At 38.9% G+C, this 17,578-nt stretch overlaps 1 protein-coding gene across 2 annotated transcripts in view; it reads right to left on the bottom strand.

The window, feature by feature from the left end:
• The window catches only part of LOC124952444 (protein gooseberry-neuro), a 28,437-nt gene that overhangs the window by 2,380 nt on the left and 8,479 nt on the right, over positions 1-17,578 (bottom strand). The window contains exons 1-3 of one of the 2 annotated variants that reach the window (XM_047502331.1): positions 11,904-12,372; positions 10,989-11,302; positions 8,290-8,401 (exon numbers count right to left, since the gene is read on the bottom strand). In XM_047502331.1, coding sequence (XP_047358287.1) covers positions 8,290-8,401; positions 10,989-11,302; positions 11,904-11,955 — 478 coding nt within the window. In that variant the 5' untranslated portion in view covers positions 11,956-12,372. Of the gene's footprint in view, positions 1-8,289; positions 8,402-10,988; positions 11,303-11,903; positions 12,373-17,578 lie in introns of those variants that run through there. The other variant, XM_047502330.1, reaches the window with a different exon arrangement.

Here is a 17,578-nt window from a genome sequence, read left to right as displayed (position 1 = left end):
TCAAGAAAAACGCTTTTGCGAATGATCGATTTCATAGAAATTCGTTCTATTTTATAAAGAATAAAGGTCGATATATACATATATATTTTGATCGTGTCTTTATTTTGAATTCCATTGAATATTTCAAATAAGTTTGTTTACAGACTATTGATTCTTACGTGTGGAGATCTAAACAAGTGGATAAAGAGGGTCTGATCTTTGAGCAAGGATTTAGCCTGTACCGTAGTTAACGTTGAATCCTTCCTGAGCCTATCAAGAACCTTTTAACATCGGCTTGGGTTTGCGAATTCGCACTGATCAATGTATTGATGTTTATTTGTGCGATGAGCAGCTCGTGCGTTCTTTTTCTTTTCTTTTTTAATAAAAGAATGGACAGAAAGAAGATATATATATATATATATATATGTGTGTGTGTGTGTGTGTGTGTATGTGTGTGTATATATATGTGTGTGTATATAGGAAAAGTAAGAAAAACTCGAGCTCCATCGTGACCACCGACGCAATGTTTGCTCTTAAAGTGAACTTCATTGTCCAAATTTTTTCTTATTATCGTTCAATCGAGCATCTATGAGCTTATTGTGTAAGAGAAAATATACGAGGATTGGATAATGTCGGTATAGGCTCAGATGTGCCTCCACAGTTCAATATTATTCCCTCTTCTTTTCATTCATGGCATTATCTCGGATCATCTTTAAAATGGAATTGTTACTTACGCCTGACTTCATAACGAATAACAGGAACGGTAACTTAAGAAACGTCAAGGAGACCGGCAAAATAGAACTAGTATCAAGATCACTTTGTTCGAAATTTATTCAAGTGTTTAAACGATGGTTAATTTAACTTTTTCTTTTTCTTTTTTTTTTTACTAGAAAAAATGAACTGTTTTTGTGAAAAATCTTTAATAAAAATGTTGAAATTCACGTTCGTAATGTCATGTATTATATTAACATGTGTTATATTAATTAATTGACATAATTTAGAATTTAATGATACTTCTGAATCTTTTAGATTATTTTTGAATGAAGAGAGATTCAAATAGCGAAATTTGAGTCGAAGTCGGTATATATATATATACGACAAAGGAAAATTTTGTTTTGCCTAAGCACAGTACGACTTGCCTTGAACAGAACCCGACGCATACAATATGAGTTGTGCTGCTCTTTTCCTTGCGGTTTTCACTTTGTGCGAAAGGTAAAGAGAAGATTCAACGACGGAAGTCCAAATTCGAAGAGGATTCTCAGCGGTAGTCTTTTGAAGATGGTCCGCGATCCTTTTTTCTCTTTTTTCTTCTTCTCCTTTTTTTTTTATATTACGAAGAAGTCAAAGATAGTCTCAACACAAGGAATCTTTTGTAATTTCTCATTTTAGAATTTATTACGTATCTTTTTTATTTTCTTTCTCTTTTCTTCTCATCGGTTCGACAAAATCTCTCTAATTAATTATCGAACGTCGTCGATAAAAAAAAAAAGCAAACATTAAGCTCGTTCGATTGCTTAGAGACAATACTCGATACCTTTCAAGACTCATTTTTCAATATCGATTTTTGTCGCTTGTAGTTACGACAGTTTGGCTTTTCAAAGATACCACTCACAACGGGTGTTCATTCTTATGAACATCGAAGGCATTGTGTTTCTTAGGCGTGTTGTGAAATATCGTTGAACATTTTTCGGCCGTCCACTTCGACTTGGACTCTTTCTTTTTCTCTCTCTCTTTCTCTCTTTTTCTTTCACTTTCCTCCTCTACCTCTACCCTCCACCCCACTTTAACGCACAATTCCATTTCTTTCCTAGTCGGCGAACGAGGTGACAGGAATTTAAACCGTGGGTCTACAAGCTTTATTGTAGATGCAACTTGTCTCCGTGGTCATTCTTCCATTCTTTCGTTTGTCATACGAAGAGATGCGGCCGTAGCCGCCAAAGAAGCCGCCAAAGGGAATATATCTCGAAAGATTCACCGACGTCTTCGAAAATCTACGAGGAAAATTTCTAGCCTTCGACTTTGGTTGCTCTCAAGTCACTGTTGTTTCTCTCTCTCTCTCTGTCTCTCTCTCTCTCTCTCTCTCTCTCTCTCTTTTTCTCTGTTTCTCTCTGTCTCTCTCTCTTTTTATTTCTTTGCAACACTCTACGTGCTTCGCGATCGAATCGTTCTCGTACGTAAAAGACCAACAATGTTTCTTTCTTTCTCTCTTCTCTTTTTTTTTTCGTTTTTTCTTTTTCCATACACGTTACTTTGGCAAGAAACATTACTCTCTAAGATTTCAATAGAACACAACTCCGTTCAATAGAATAATAATAACGTACATATATACGTCTTCGACGTTGGTTGGTTTGTTTTTCGGATTGTATCGATCGAATGAAAAAAAGAAGAATGATCGAGAAAGGGATCCACCTAATTTTGGTGAATAATCAATTGACATAATTGGCTTCTAAATTCATGTTGATCCGAGTTCTCTCGTTTTCTAAGGGAGTAAAGGGGTGCTCGAGTTGGTGTTCCAGGTGTATTTCTTGGATGCTATGACTCAGGAGAGAAAAAGAGTGAGAGAGAGAAAGAGAGAGAGAGGAAGAGGGAGGAAGAGAGAAATAAAGAAAGAGGGACGTCGAAGAAAAGAGAAAGAGGCAGGTCGGAGTCGAGTCAGCATTCCTTCGTGCGCCCTCTGACATCGGCGGTCCTCTCAGAAGGTGCTCTTCATCTCCTTTTGCTTCACGAGCCCACCCATCGTTCTCTCTCTTTCTCTCTCTCTTTCTCTCTCTCTCTCCCTCTCTCCTTTCTCGAGTCGAAGAGCGCGTGGAGGAAGGAAGAAAAAAGAAGAAAAAAGGGAAGCGAGCTCAAGAAAAAGAGAGAGATGGAAAGATCGGGTGTGATCGTTTAGGTGCCCATATGTTGGACTTGTAATGAGAGAACGTGCTCTCAGGTTGAGACAGGGAGGCGGGCACTCGATGAAATGGTTTATAGATTATCTCTCTCTTTCACTTTCTCTCTTTTTTTTCTCTCTTTCTCTCTTTATCTCTTTCTTTAGCTATTGTTTCATTCATTTGGTCCATTTAGTCGTGTCGATCCATAAAGAAATATCAATTACTTTGTGAGGAAGATTTGATTGTCAATGTGCTTTAGATTAATTATCCTTTAAATTGATTTATATTGAAAATAAAAGGTGCTTTTTCTTTGTCAATAATAATTAAAAAGAAAATAAAAAAAAGAAAAAAAGCAAAACTATTGAATGTCACGTATTTAGATATTGTTATATTAGATTATAGATACACATATTTCTATCTTATTTCCGCGAGCCGTCCGGGTTTACTCGTTGATAGGCACAATCAATATCGGTTTCTTGGAGATGAAAAGCGTCCGATCGGTTGAATAGATCGCGTGAAAAGATGCGTGTAATCAATTAGAGGAGGCCCGCGGAGTCGAGAGCAAATATCTCTTTCGTAGCAACGTCATCGAGAAATGTGCCGGTCAGCATCCCCGCTGTGTCCGATCGTACATCTATCGATACCGGTCTGAACCACCCATTGGAACGTACCTATATCTACATAGTGTCGCGTGATCTTTCGCACGCGTTTAATTTCTTTATCATTTAAGACAATAAAGGATATTTAAAAATATGATAAAAATTTAACGAGTTAATTACATTGTTTTTGTCAAACAGCAGATTTTTATCTATGTCTTTATCAGATATAGATAAGAAGCTATATAATCAGCTTAATAAATACGAGATTGTTACATTAATCGAATGAAAAAGATGCTTTTTTCTTTTCTCTTTAGCCCGTTAGTAAACAAAAAAGAAATTTTTGTTTACTTGTCACATTTGCGCGTAACTTTGCTCATAACTTTCCCGCGGTTCTTTTCCGCTTTCCGCGTGTCAAATCGGGCTCTGAATAGCGGAAAAGGTGCCGCACCTTCGTAGGTTATAAATCTAGTCGTGCTCTCTTCCTTCTATCTATTCTCATCTTTTTTTAGTCGGTACTTCCCGAATAAGAGGAATGGATATCCGTAGGAACGCGCGTGAGGTCCCCTAAATGGTAACAAATGTCCTTAAAAAGGTTAACAATGAGGACGGCCGAGGGTTGACATCGGAGAAGTCAGTGAGTCTTCCTGTCAACGCCTGTGTGCAAGTTTCATAGAGAATACGCCGACTTTTTCACTTTTCTTATTTCGAGAAGGTGACTTTCAGCAGTGTGTGGGAGTGAGAGAGAAAGGAAGAGAACGGTGGTTGAATGAATTTTTGGTGGTCACATTAGTTACTCGTGAACTTTGTCGGAAAATCACCGCCCCTTAAAAACCATTAATTTCGTCACTGGTGGTCTATTCGAAGGTCTGTTTCTTTGGTTTGTCCGTCGGTCAGAATAATTTTTACTGCATTTCAAATATGTAACTTCGACATCTTATAATCGTATCTTACAATATTTTTTATCAAATCTAAATAAAAATTTTGATTAATTATTGAATATGTTGAGAGAAAGAATAATTTCAAGGTTTAATAATCGGCATAATCTTGTTATTAGATAAAAATAAAAACGTGTTATAGATTAAATAAAGACAAAATTATCTTCTGTGAAAAAATAACAACGATAGCGGATTGGAGAAAGCAGTTACTTTGGTGGAACAATGAAAACGATGGAAGGAACGAGCAAGAGCGCAGTAAATTTGGCGTATCCTTCTACCAGCAAGGAATTAACATTTTCCACGAAGTACAAAAGTACAGTGCCCGGAGTGTTAACTGAGCTCGATCGAATCTACCGATTTAATGAAGGAGTTGTAGGAGTGTATACCTTCGAAGGTACGATGAAAGGAGACAAAGGAGGAAGAGGGTAGCAGTTTGGAAGCGTTTGAAATGCATTCAAGCCGATGCCTCGTACGATATATGTCGGTACTAGACTCTCTCAGCGGATTATGCGATCACGCGACAAGAATTGCACGCTCGCTAAAGCTCGATCGTGTAACGTCGATTAGATACGCCCGCTGATATTCAGCTTCGACGTTAATTCGAATCTACCTAACTCTTCCTGCTAGCTTTTACTGTCTTATGTAATCATTTTTTGTTTTTAATATCCGGTTATACCGATGCATTCCTCATATGGAAATCAGTGAATATATTATCCACGGATTGCTATGAAATAAGTAATATAAAATTTTTTGATTTGATTTCAACTTTGATTTAGTCATATACTCATTCCTATACGAATCTTACGATGTATTTCTATGATGTATACAAACAGATCAGATATACTTGTTTCTACGATAAATCCGCGAAATCGTTTGGTAAAAACCTGAAATTGATGGATCACTGTGTCGATGGAATCGATGAAGCTGATTGTGAATCACTTAGCGACGTTGCTCTTCGATCGTTTGGTACCTATATAGTGAAGAAGGAAGAAGAGAAGATGAAGAAGGTGGTAAGAAGAAAAAGAAAGAAAGAAATAAAGACAGAGAGAGAGAGAGAGAGAGAGAGAGAGAGAGAGAGAGAGGAATCGAGATGGATATACATATTATACGCGTGTGGAGGTGCAGTGAGAGGGGTGGGCAGGACCCATTAGGCTAATCCCTCGTCGGCGGCCGAAGCCAAAGGAACGGAATAAGAAGGAATAAGAAAGCCACAGGCTACGTGTCATTCCTGCTCGGCCTGCCGACACCTATACCCTGGACCCGACACCTTCGACCGAGCTACGAGTATATCCGTTCAGAGGTGCTCTCTATCACGAATGTCCTCTGTTAGAACTGCTATTCGCGATCTGATCGTCTGTTTGATCGTGCTATATGTAGCTAACATAGTAGAGTACGAACTAGCACGAATGATCTCGTTTATGGTTTCATAATGGCTTCGATTATCAAGATTTAATATCCTACTTGTCCTTAAAAAGAAAAACTAACGATTTATTTTATAGTTCAACAATCATGATGATTCAATTTCATAGTTAAACAATCTTGATGATTCAATGTTGAATCTTTAAAGGTAAGTATTAAAACTGTTTATAGAAAAAATATCGCAACGATTGTGATATGACCAGTCGATAAAATACAATCTAGAGATTACTTAGGAGGTCATGAATAATTAACCACATTTGAGGCGATAAATATCTTTAATTGAGGGTTACGATACGTAACTTCGAGGATAATATCCTCCTACTCGGAAGGGCATTTACACCTGCTCCCAAGCGAATTTGCATTAAAATTCATTAGACTTTATCGCTCTAACGTAAAAAATCAGTTTATCGAGAGATTTTTTCCACGTGAGGTTTAACAAAGAAAATCGTAAAGAAATATTGTAACTTTTTCATCGAAGAACTTTTCGATTTGGTATCAAACAGAATTAGATTTAGGCGATTAGAAGAACAATATCTACTATGGATGCGGAAGAGGAGGAATTAATAAACGAGGAGAAACGATTAATCGTCAAATTAAAATAAACTGTGGTTCGAACGGAGCCCGAGATGAGCGCCACTGTCGACGTGTGGCAGGCGGTTCGTTTGATCTCCGCGGGACCCTCGCGGGGCCTCGAGGCCCCGGGCTCTACTCTTCGCTCTTGGCCCTCGACTCTCTTTCCTCGCATTCCCTTTTGCTCCCCTCGATCCACCTTCAACTCCTTCTCCGACCACACCAGCATCCTCGTCGAATTAACTTTTAAGACTTTGGGACACCTGTACCCACTAATTCTTTCATGTCCAACGCCACCACCGATCGTGGTACTCACGAATTCTTACATCCTGTCGGGGCAGGCAAATGAGACAAAAACTTGTTTGGTCGCCAATGAATTAGATACTTGCTAATTATCGACAAAGAAATTTGAATGGCACCTGTCCTCGTTAAAAGACGGACGAATTAAAAATAAAAAAAAAATTAAAAAAAAAAGAAAAAACAGAAGTAGAAATATCGACATAAGATAAGAAAGAAAGAGAGAGAGAAAGGCGGAGAAGTAAAGAAAGAAGAAGACACTCGTGGCCGTCGTCGAGAAGCAAGGCAAAAAGAACGTATTTCAATTTGTACTTTAAATTTAACGCTCGAGGTATTCGCCGGGTTAAATCAATAATGAGGCTTGAAAGTACTCCTTTAGCAAAAACTAATGACAGTTTTCACGAGCAATTTGAGAATGTTCGGCAAACACTTAACCATGCGAAAAGGGCAAGAAAGTTTGATGGAGTTGCGAGAGAAGGAAGAGAAGAATGAAGAATGAAAGAAAAAGATAAGTATACTCATGAAGACAAGGAGGAAAAGAGAATATGAGAGATGAAGAAAAAATCTAAAAAAGAGGATTGCAAAGGACGCAAAGAAGAAGAAGAAGAAGAAGAAGAAGAAGAAGAAGAAGAAGAAGAAGAAGAAGAAGAAGAAGAAGAAGAAGAAGAAGAAGAAGAAGAAGAACAAGAACAAGAAGAAGAAGAAGAAGAAGAACAAGAACAAGAACAAGAACAAGAACAAGAACAAGAACAAGAACAAGAACAAGAACAAGAACAAGAACAAGAACAAGAAGAAGAAGAAGAAGAAGAAGAAGAACAGAAACGAAGACAGGAAGAAGTAGAAGAAGCAGAAAAGGGATAATGCGTGCCCCGTAAGATATTGACACTCCTGTAATCCGTTTGTCGGACGTGTGGGCAACCTGGCTAATCCTGCTCACGCCCACCGGAGATTAAATCCTGCCGGTCTGCCCTGCTCATTCGGACTAACTCGGCCTATCCGACAGTGGACCGGACTTAAAGCGCCGTACACACGCTCGCGTACGTCAAACTCGCTTCGTTCGTAGCAGGAGGTTAAAAGCTTCCGACGCTGACCGACGATGAGAGAACGAACATTCGATTCTTTTCTTGCCTTCTTCATCCTTTCTTTTATTTTCTCTTCCTTTTGTTTGTTTTTTCTTTAATTTATGTACCAAGCATTATTCCTCTTTCTATACTTATTATATATGCAGCTTTGTATGAATAAGAATATGACTACATAAGTACATACAAGTATATAAGTATGTGTAACTACTTACGTGCGAGTGCACATACAGGTTTGTACGTACATGTTAAAAAAGTGATGTTAAAAAATCATGAAAATCAAAAGATCTTTTCATTTGACGGTAGAGTATTCTACAAATTATTTTATATTTCAATATCGAAATGTTTTTACGATTTTATATAATCTATTCGAATCATATAAAGTAGATTAATTCTTCGAATTCGAAAGATCTACAACTAGTGTAAAATCGAGGGCACGTCGGCTATGAATTTAGACAAACGAAATGTACCTTCCTCGGCGATCAAGATCAATGCGGATCGCGGGGATGAAAGAGAAATATACTTAAGTGCTACTCACCGCCTCCCAATATACCGTCTATCGTGTAATCCTTCTTCCCGTCGTCCCCCGGTCTTCCACCCCGAAGTAGCCTGCTGATGGAGCTGACGCTAGGTGGATCGGAGAAGCCTTCCTGCGTGCAATAAAATAAAAGCACGGGGCCTTTTTGAAAGAGGCAAGATTAAAGCGAGGACCTATGCGTATCGTTCTTGTCGAATTTTTTTTCCTCTTCTTCTTTTTTTCTTTTCTTTTTCTTTCTTTTATTTTTCCTTAAAAGTCTTTTAAAAAGAAAAAGAAAGAGAGAGAGAAAGAGAAAGAGAGAGAGAGAGAGGGTGAGAAAGAGATAGAGATAGGGAGATAGAGAGATAAAGAGAGAGTAGATTGAAACGGGCGTGAAAGCTAGCTGTTGTTCCCTCGCGATACATCGAAGGCCACGCTCGCAGTTTCGCAACTGCAGCCTACCAAGGCGTACAATTTCGCGCGATTATTTTCGTTCGCAACGTACACATTTTCCCGGACGATTCAACGTTATTACGCATTGTGAGCTAGGCACCGTTACGCGCCTTTACTACGCTCGCTTTCTTGCTTCGTGATCGGCCGGACTCTAACCAACGTTGAAGAAATTGAAAGGAATTGCTTGACAAAGTATGTTACAGAAAGAGAGAGAGAGAGGGAGAGAGAGAGAGAGAGAGAGAGAGACAGAGTTAGAATGAGAAAGAGAGAAAGAGAAAAAGGAGAGAAACAGAGAGAGAGTGAGAGAGAAGATGAAGATAAGGAAAGAAAATTTCTTCTCCGAGATGACTTCGATAGAATATCTAACGAGTAAACTTCGAGAATGAAGATCATGTATCGAGATCGTTATCGATATATACATGTATATATGTACATATATATGTACATATATATGTATATATATGTATATATGCATATGTATATATATATATATGCATATGTATATATATATATATATATACATATATATATATATACACTCTTACATCAAAGGATACCTCGAGAAGTTGCGAAAATTTCGACGATCGATATCGATCGAGCTGCTTATCTCTCGTATTGATCGTACAAAGCGTAACGCACGTGCAAGCGAGCGAAGATGAAGGATAGAGATGTAGTGAAGGAGAAGGAAGATCATAGAAGAAGAAAAAGAAGATGATGAAGAAGAAGAAGAGGAGGAGGAGGAGGAGAAAGGGGAGGGATATAAAAAGGTTGGATCTCTCGCTTTAACCGAGGATTTAAAAGGCAAAAAAAGTCAGGGGAAAGGGGGGTCGTTGGTGTCGATCGCTATCTCTTGCTTCGCCGATCTCAGAAACAATAACGATCCTTCTGCCGGTGGTGGTCGAGACTTTAGGTTCGGGGTGATGACAGGAAAGAAGGAAGGAAGGATTGTGGGTGAGGTGGATGATTTCAGAGAGGAAGAAGGATGAAACGAACGATGGATATATATATATATACATATATATATATATATATATAGAGAGAGAGAGAGAGAGAGAGAGAAAGAAGAGAGGAAGACGGAAGAAAGAGAGAGAGAGCCTCGGGCCCTCAGGCCCCGGAACGCCCCCTTCCAGCATTAAATGCCGTATTAATGCCGGCAACGACCGCCTGCCTCCACAGAGGCGTACATGTTCCTAAAATCGTTCTCAGCCTTTCATATTCTTTCTTCTTTATATACAATCTCTTTCTATCTTTCTCTTTCTATCTTTCTATTTCTCTCTCTTTGGTTCTTTCCCTCTTTCTCTTTCTCTAGTTCTCTGCATACTTTCTGTACTTATTTTTCTTTCTAATTTTTGCAGATTTTTCAGATTTATATTTTTATCAAAGAAATATTAGGAACGATTGAAAATATTATCGAAAGTTTGCAAGATCGATCGGTGAACGAGATGACAATTATTTTCGATTAAATTTATATCGCCAATTGGAAAACCTTCGTGTTAGTTTTTTTTTCATTTTAATATCTCTCATGTTGTTTTAAAAATGTAAAAAGAAATCTTTCAATAGAATAGAATATTATAGAATATTATAGATAGAAAATTTTTGATTGTTTTTCATTAAAAAGAAAAAAAAATCAAAAGAAAGAAATATCAATAAAAAATATTGGAAATTGGACTTTTCTTACGTAAACGTGAGAAACTATTGATCTCTTGAGTTTCTATTTTGTAAGGATATCATAGGCACGTGAAATCACGTCTGATAAATTGCGAAAGGTAAGACAATGAGGACGAGAAGAAGGAGGACGACGAGGACGACGACGACGATGATGAAGAGGACGAAAGGTATTACGCCAATGAAGTGTGGGTGTAGGCGGCGAGCAGTAACGTATTAAAGGACACGCGAGTCGCCTCGAGGTACTCACGTACATACGTAGAGAGCCCTGCTCGGCTGGTGCACGCCTCGTGCACGCCTCGTGTACGCCTCGTGCGCAACATTAAAAACTTCCATTGAGAGTGATCGTTGAAGAGAGATAAGGACCACGATCGAACTTTTTGTCGATTCTTCCGATTATGATGAAAATATTTTTAACGTTTATTTTTAGTTGTATCTTATATTCTCAACAACGTACGAAATAATAATTCTCATCCATCTATTTACTAATTATTTCGAAAAGCATGAAAATATTTTCTTGAACGATTAACGAATTAGTATGCTTTTATATATACATATGTTAAAATAAACATCGATCGACTTTGATAAGTCAAATCCTTTACCTTCACCAGCGTGTCACGGATCTCCCAAGAGAAGATACCAGGATTGACCCTCTTCAATTCTTCGATTTTAGCCTCGACTTCCGGCGTGGCAACTCTCGGCTTGCTGCCACCAATGACACCCGGCCTGATAGAGCCTGTCTCTTGATAACGATTGAGTATTTTCGATACGCAACCGTGGGAAACACGAAGCTGTCTCGATATCACGCAGGGTCGTATCCCAGCGGCCGCCATTTCTACGATTTTCAAGCGAATGTGATTTGGAAGGGGACGGCCGTTGATGAAGACGCCGCCCAGCTGATTCATTCGCCCTTGCCCTGTGAACATTGGTTCGATGTCTCAGCAATACTTAAGACGAAAAGATGAGCGCGTTGTCTCGATAAGCTTGAAATTATTTACGGAATCCGCCGAGCGAACACGTGAAATCGCCTAACAGCCGGTAAGGCCGGGATACATTCGCGCGGAGGATACCAAAAGCCACGTTAACAGCCGTAAAATTGAAGAAGTTATGCTCACGAGAGGGCGTGCTCGGCCATTTCCAGGACTAACGAGTATAAAGTCGGATCGTTAGTCGAATTAGCCACCCTTCCGTACGTGACATTAGCTACCTGTATCATCAGCGCGTTCCGATGTACAGCACGAGGTAATTACTATGTTTACGCATCACGAACGCTTGCCCGGCGTGCTGTCCGAGTAAACAACGAAAGCATCCAATTATTTTAATCGTCGTTCAGAGAGCCTTTGCATATTCAATAAAGTCCACGAGAACCATCCTCTCCTACTCTTTTTTTCATCTTATTCTTCTTCTTTTTTACATTTTAATTTTTTCGGCGATCTTTCTTCGACTTTTAACAATGCCATTGATCGAAAAAAAATAAGACGTAATTCTCAACGTTAATAAATAGACATCGAGCTAACCTTGGAAGGGATATCCACTAAAGATAGGTCTCATTCCACTGGTGACATCCATCTCGTATGCAAGCCTGTATAATCTTCCTTGCAAACCCACCGAAGATGACGTCCAGAGGAAGATACACGAGTCACTTACACTGATAAAGATATGAACAAAACGACCGACAGTACGACGAATGACGTCGAATTATTGGCCCGAGGCGAAGGAATTCCGTGATTAGTTCACGGAAAGTTATGATAAAAACGATTTACGAAACTGGAAACTGAAACTAAATCAATTGGATAACTAACGATCGCTAATGTCGAATCGACGGGATACTAGAACTTGAAACGTTCAGGTGACGTAAGGAGAAAGAAGAGAAAAGGAATAGAAGCGAGCACGCGTGGCTTTCGTTGCGAGGGGTACCGCGGCAATAACGTGTCGGAGTTGGGGTACTGGACCCCTCTTCACCCCACTCTCCTCAGCATGCTGGACCCGAGGGAACAGAGTGCGAGCAACATAAGAGAAAAACGAGACCGTCGCCTCGTTGGGACTTATGGTACCAGAGTGGTACTCTCATTGGCTACGCCCTGCCACGTGGTTGGTAAAGCTGAACTTCACAATGGGCGGCTCTACCCACGGAACCGCCTACGGAACGTGCTCTCTTACCCACGTATTCCTCGATATATTATATTATCCCTGTCTATGTGTATGTAAATACATTACCAGATCGAGAGAGTCTCTTGATGTCTACTGAGCTAAATTCGAAGTTATTTTCATTTAATCCTATGCGAGCAAATTTTCTATACCTACTCGTTTAATATAACTTTCTATCTATGCTCAGTTGGATATCCACTTATATTGTACACTGCTTTGATAATATATCTTACAAATGCGATTTGTTAAGATAGAGTACGAGCTTGATATGGTAAGTTTCTAGCGTTACTCGAATAATTTATTATGTGATCGAGAACTATCAATGTTCATAATACCTCGCAAGGATCTTCCGAAGTGTACCCAAACAATTGTTCGGGCAAAGCAAATGGCGTTTAGCGGAAACAGTTCTACCTCGATAATGGGATTCTTGTTTCGAATTTTGGTACTATTCGTAATGAAATAAGATCCGTGCTTTTAGTGAATTATCCTTCGGAATTGTACTGGAAAGTGACCGTGTAAATAAAAATGAGAGAATATTTTCTATCATCAGCGTTTGAAAGTAAAATCATAATAAATGCGTGATGGACTGGTATAAATTTTTACCAAGGTCCTACCATTTGCTCATCTTCCCTAATAAACGTGCCTATGCCGCTTGTAAATCTTTCAGTACAGTAGCAAAAAGCTGGTTGGTTGTCTGTAGAAACAGCGGGAGGTCTTTAGAACAGTGTGCGTTCGAGTCAAAATTTTTCTGAGGACTCTTAAAATAACCTGAAAATTCGTTTGTGTCGAATATATCGTAAAATTTGCTATAGATATATGAAAGTTTACGAAGAGTCAATAAAACGTATCACATGAGTATATCGTTTGCACGTTAATTGTTTGTAGGATTAACGCGTTAGATATGACAAATTTTGTCGATGGCCCTGAGTACCATAGGGAAAACGATACTTTTGGGTCCACAATAGATATCCGCAAATATTTTACTGACTGTTCTGCCTTATTACTTGGGTTAAGTAAGTAGATTTAAAGCTTTCCGTGACGAAATATCTATGGTCAAGAAAGACATAGAAATCATTTTACACGAATCGATCTACATAAAAATGTAATGAAATGATGTTCTTTCAATGCTTACTTTTGCCTGACAAACTGGAATTAAATTTTGATAATTGATGACAAAACCTGGAAAATAGAAAGACACCTGCAAAAAATGAAAGTAAGAGCGAGCGAGAAAGAGAATAGAAAGAATTCGACGATTAGACTTTAAAATTGAACCGTGTCATCCTCGAGAAAGAAGTCTTTCGAAGTCGACTTAGTTCCGTGTACTTTCGCAATTCTTGTGTAGACAAAGCCACTCTCTCAATATTTTTGCTGCATTGTCTAGGAAACGGTAAACTCACCGTGAACTGAGCCTGAAGATGTCTCCTTTGGTTTACGAAAGAGCAAAGCTCTTTCTAATTCCTCCGATGTTCTGACTTTTTTCCAAGAAGAGAAAGAAAGGGAACCTCTAAAAATCGGTGCTCTTTGTCAAGGTCACACACGAATAAGAAGTCTGGTTAGAACAAGTAGCAGATCAGGTAGCGCACGCTTAAATGCGGAAGAAATTGATTAGATGATTTTTGACTTTTTCGAGAATCTTACCACGGGGTCTTTCTTATTATTCGCGAGAAACACTTTCTTTTTTTTTTTGCTTTTCTTCTTGTACACTTGGTCGGGACGTAGGATCCCAAACGTCAGGATTTTAACGACAATTTGGCGAAATTCCAATTCGGTCGATTATTTGTTTATTCTTCTTTTTTTTCACCTTATCACATTTCTTCTGTTTGTTTTTCTATTGTGAAAATTCTTACATTAATTATATCACTTTCCTCTCGTATATCTATCTCGAGCTATTGTTAAATAGTTTCAAAGTAAGAAAGAGGAAGCAGAAGCAGATGGAAACGAAAGAGGTAGACAGTGTGGTGAGCACAACGTAATGATCAAAAGGACTAGCCGAGCAGCTCGCATTAGGTTCGAGCTAAAGAAAAAGAACGAAAAAAAGAGAAAGAAAGAGAAAGAAAGAGAAAGAAAGAGAAAGAGAGAGAGAGAGAGAGAGAGAGAGAGAGAGAGAAAGAAGTCCAGTTGGACGCGGATGGGTAAGAGAAGCTGGACGAAGCATTTAGGAGTTCCTTGCGGCGCTGCGCTGCCGTAGTACCCAATTCGAGGGCAGCGCGCCCACTAAACGGGCGCATTAAAAATTCTAATGGAGCCACGCATATCCCAAGTTTCTCACCTAGTTTAACATAACAACGACAGGGCTCGAGAGAGCGAGTGAAAAAAATTCCTTCTTCTCTCGTTCTCGTTCCTCCTCTCTTCTATTTCTTTCACTTTTACATCAGTCCTCAATGTTTTCTATCTCTCTTTTTTTCTTTTTCTTTTTTTCTTTTTTTTTTTTTCTAAGAGTTAGAATACGTAGTGGAAATCGGTGTGGGCTTCCCCGCGGGCCCCTTTGACAACGAGACTGATGTCGGCGTATCACTCATAAAGATTTATCGGGACTTAGACTAATTGCCGCTTTTAATAGAAATTCGTGCTATGTGTCCGTCGAGAGATACCTCTACCACTCTCCTCCTCTATATTTTTCTTTTCTTTTTTTTTTTTTTTTTTTTTTTTTTTTTTTTTTTTTTTTCTTCTATATTCCTCTTCTCGTTCTTTCCGCTTCGTTGGAATCGCTTAAATTTAACGATGCATAATCCATAAGTTTTAAATGAGTATATGTATCATCATGATTCTTCGTTCGAAGCTAGGCTAGATATCGATAGGGGACGCACGTTTCGAAGTTTATTATTATCGCAATAGATAAAAATCTTTCACGATATACGAGATGCAACGATATTCGGGAGGATGGAGAAAGAGTTTGACCTTCGTCATCGGCACAGATAGGGGTAACCTTGGATGAATAGCTCGCTTTAAAAACAACTGGAGAACTCGTGGTTTTAGAACGGACAGTCCCTCTCTTTTTCTGAAAACACCGTGTGACTTCCTCGTTAGACTACCAAATGCTCCGAATATCTTCCTGATTAGCTTATTGACCGAATGAATGCGTCTTTTGCATAACTTTGGAACTCGTAACGTGTTAGCAAAGCGACGACCACCCAGACGAAAGAAAAAGAGAGAAAGAGAGAAAGAGAGAGAGAGAGAGAGAGAGAGAGAGAGAAAGAGAAAGAGAGAGAAATTATGTAAAATCCTCTTCTCTCTCGTCATTGTGAATTATTACACCGTCGTTTGTCTTTTTTGAAGAAGCTTCTTTGTCACGTGGTTTTCGATAGTCAACAAACATAATTCTTCTATTGTGAGCCTTTATTTTCCAGGACAATACAGATAAGCCGATCTTAATCGTTTAAGAAAGAACATTTTTTCTTTCTTTTCTCTTTCTTTTATTTTTCTTTTTTATTTTTTCATTTATTTATTTATTTTTTTTTTTGAAACGAAGCAACTCGAAATTTATTAACATTTCGATATCATAAAACATCTTGATTGATTGAATAAAACATCTTGATGATCGTCAACATCATGACTATGTAAAAGCCTATATGATCTTCTTGTCGAGACATCAAAGTAGCTAAGATCTCTTAGCCGTAACCAAGAGTGAAGTTTTTACTGTAGAAACGGTCATTCGGTATAGTGATCCGTGGCGTCGCATAATCGACGTAAAATTTGCCGATAAGTTTTCGGCCAGCGGAGGTGGCTGGATCATTTCAGCGGCACCTTTGAGGGAATTAGTCTTATTGGGCACAAAATTGGAACAGAGGCCTCCTGACCTTCGTTGTGAGTACGGCCCATAAGGGACTCCGAAACTCCGTTGGTCCTGCCTTCTCCACTCGGTCCAAGTATAACGAGCTGAATTATGTTCATACCCCTGTGCCTTGACGTTTCGCCGCGCATACTTCGCAAGACCCACGAGACTGCCCTCACACGTAGAACATCAGAACAACCAAGTTACAGTCTTTCTCTTTCTCCTTCACTTCCTCCTCATCTTTCTCCTCCTTTTTCTTCTTCTTCTTCTTCTTCTTCTTCTTCTTCTTCTTCTTCTTCTTGGAGCTAGACTCGCTAGGGAACACTCACAATGTGTGAAGAAGTAACCAGTAACATTCGATCTTGTGATCGATAGATTTTCTTTCTCTTTCTACAGGACACGTCCTTCATGAATCTCGACAAATCCTATGGGACAGATTCTACGCTCTCTCTCTCTCTCTCTCTCTCTCTCTCTCTCTCTCTCTCTCTCTCTCTCTCTCTCTCTTTCATATCTTATTTCCTGGTTATTATTACCGACGTTTATTTCCATAGAATCGGCGTTAAAGATTTAATTGGATTCTGTTTTTCCTTAAGAATAATAACGCTCGGAATAGAAAAACAAAAACAAAAAAAAGAAAATGAAAAAGTACCTTAGTACCTACCTATGTATGTATATCATGATGACAAAGAAAAAAAAGAATTATTGTCTTTTCTTTGCCTTTCCTTCTTTTCACCGTTTTTATTACTTTCAAGCAAAACGACTGATGTGGCGCCAGTACAAAAGGTCAAGGAACATACTCCGTACGTGCGGTAGCAAACGTTCGTGGACGTAAATCTGTACTAACCGATAGGTATTGGCTTTGCCCATAACTTACAAGCGGTTTAAGATATGTGACGACCTTCGACACTTTGCATATCTACCCGATTATGAGAAGAATTCTCTTGCTTTCTAATATTCACCGCGAAATATCGAATGATATTTTTACACGTATAGTTCTTTACTATGGATTAACGTATTTAAACGAACTTTGACCTTTGTCATTGAATTTGATTATAATCCTTCCTTTTATTTTGTCATATCATCCAAGTAGACCGTTTAACGTGAAGAGAGTGCGAACGAGGAAGGTATAAAAAAAGAAAAAAGAAAAAAAGAATGGGAAGAGAGGGGAAAGGGTATATAAAAGGGGTATAGAAACGGAAGGGCGGGGGTTGAGTGTAGGCTGGGAGGAAGGGAGGGTAGGGCCGAGCGAGAAAGGAAATGGTAATTCGCCAT

This window comes from Vespa velutina, chromosome 10 (assembly GCF_912470025.1).
Source record: "Vespa velutina chromosome 10, iVesVel2.1, whole genome shotgun sequence".
NCBI lineage: Eukaryota > Metazoa > Arthropoda > Insecta > Hymenoptera > Vespidae > Vespa > Vespa velutina.
Note: the sequence above shows the minus strand (reverse complement) of the source record. Positions and strands in the feature narration are given on the sequence as shown.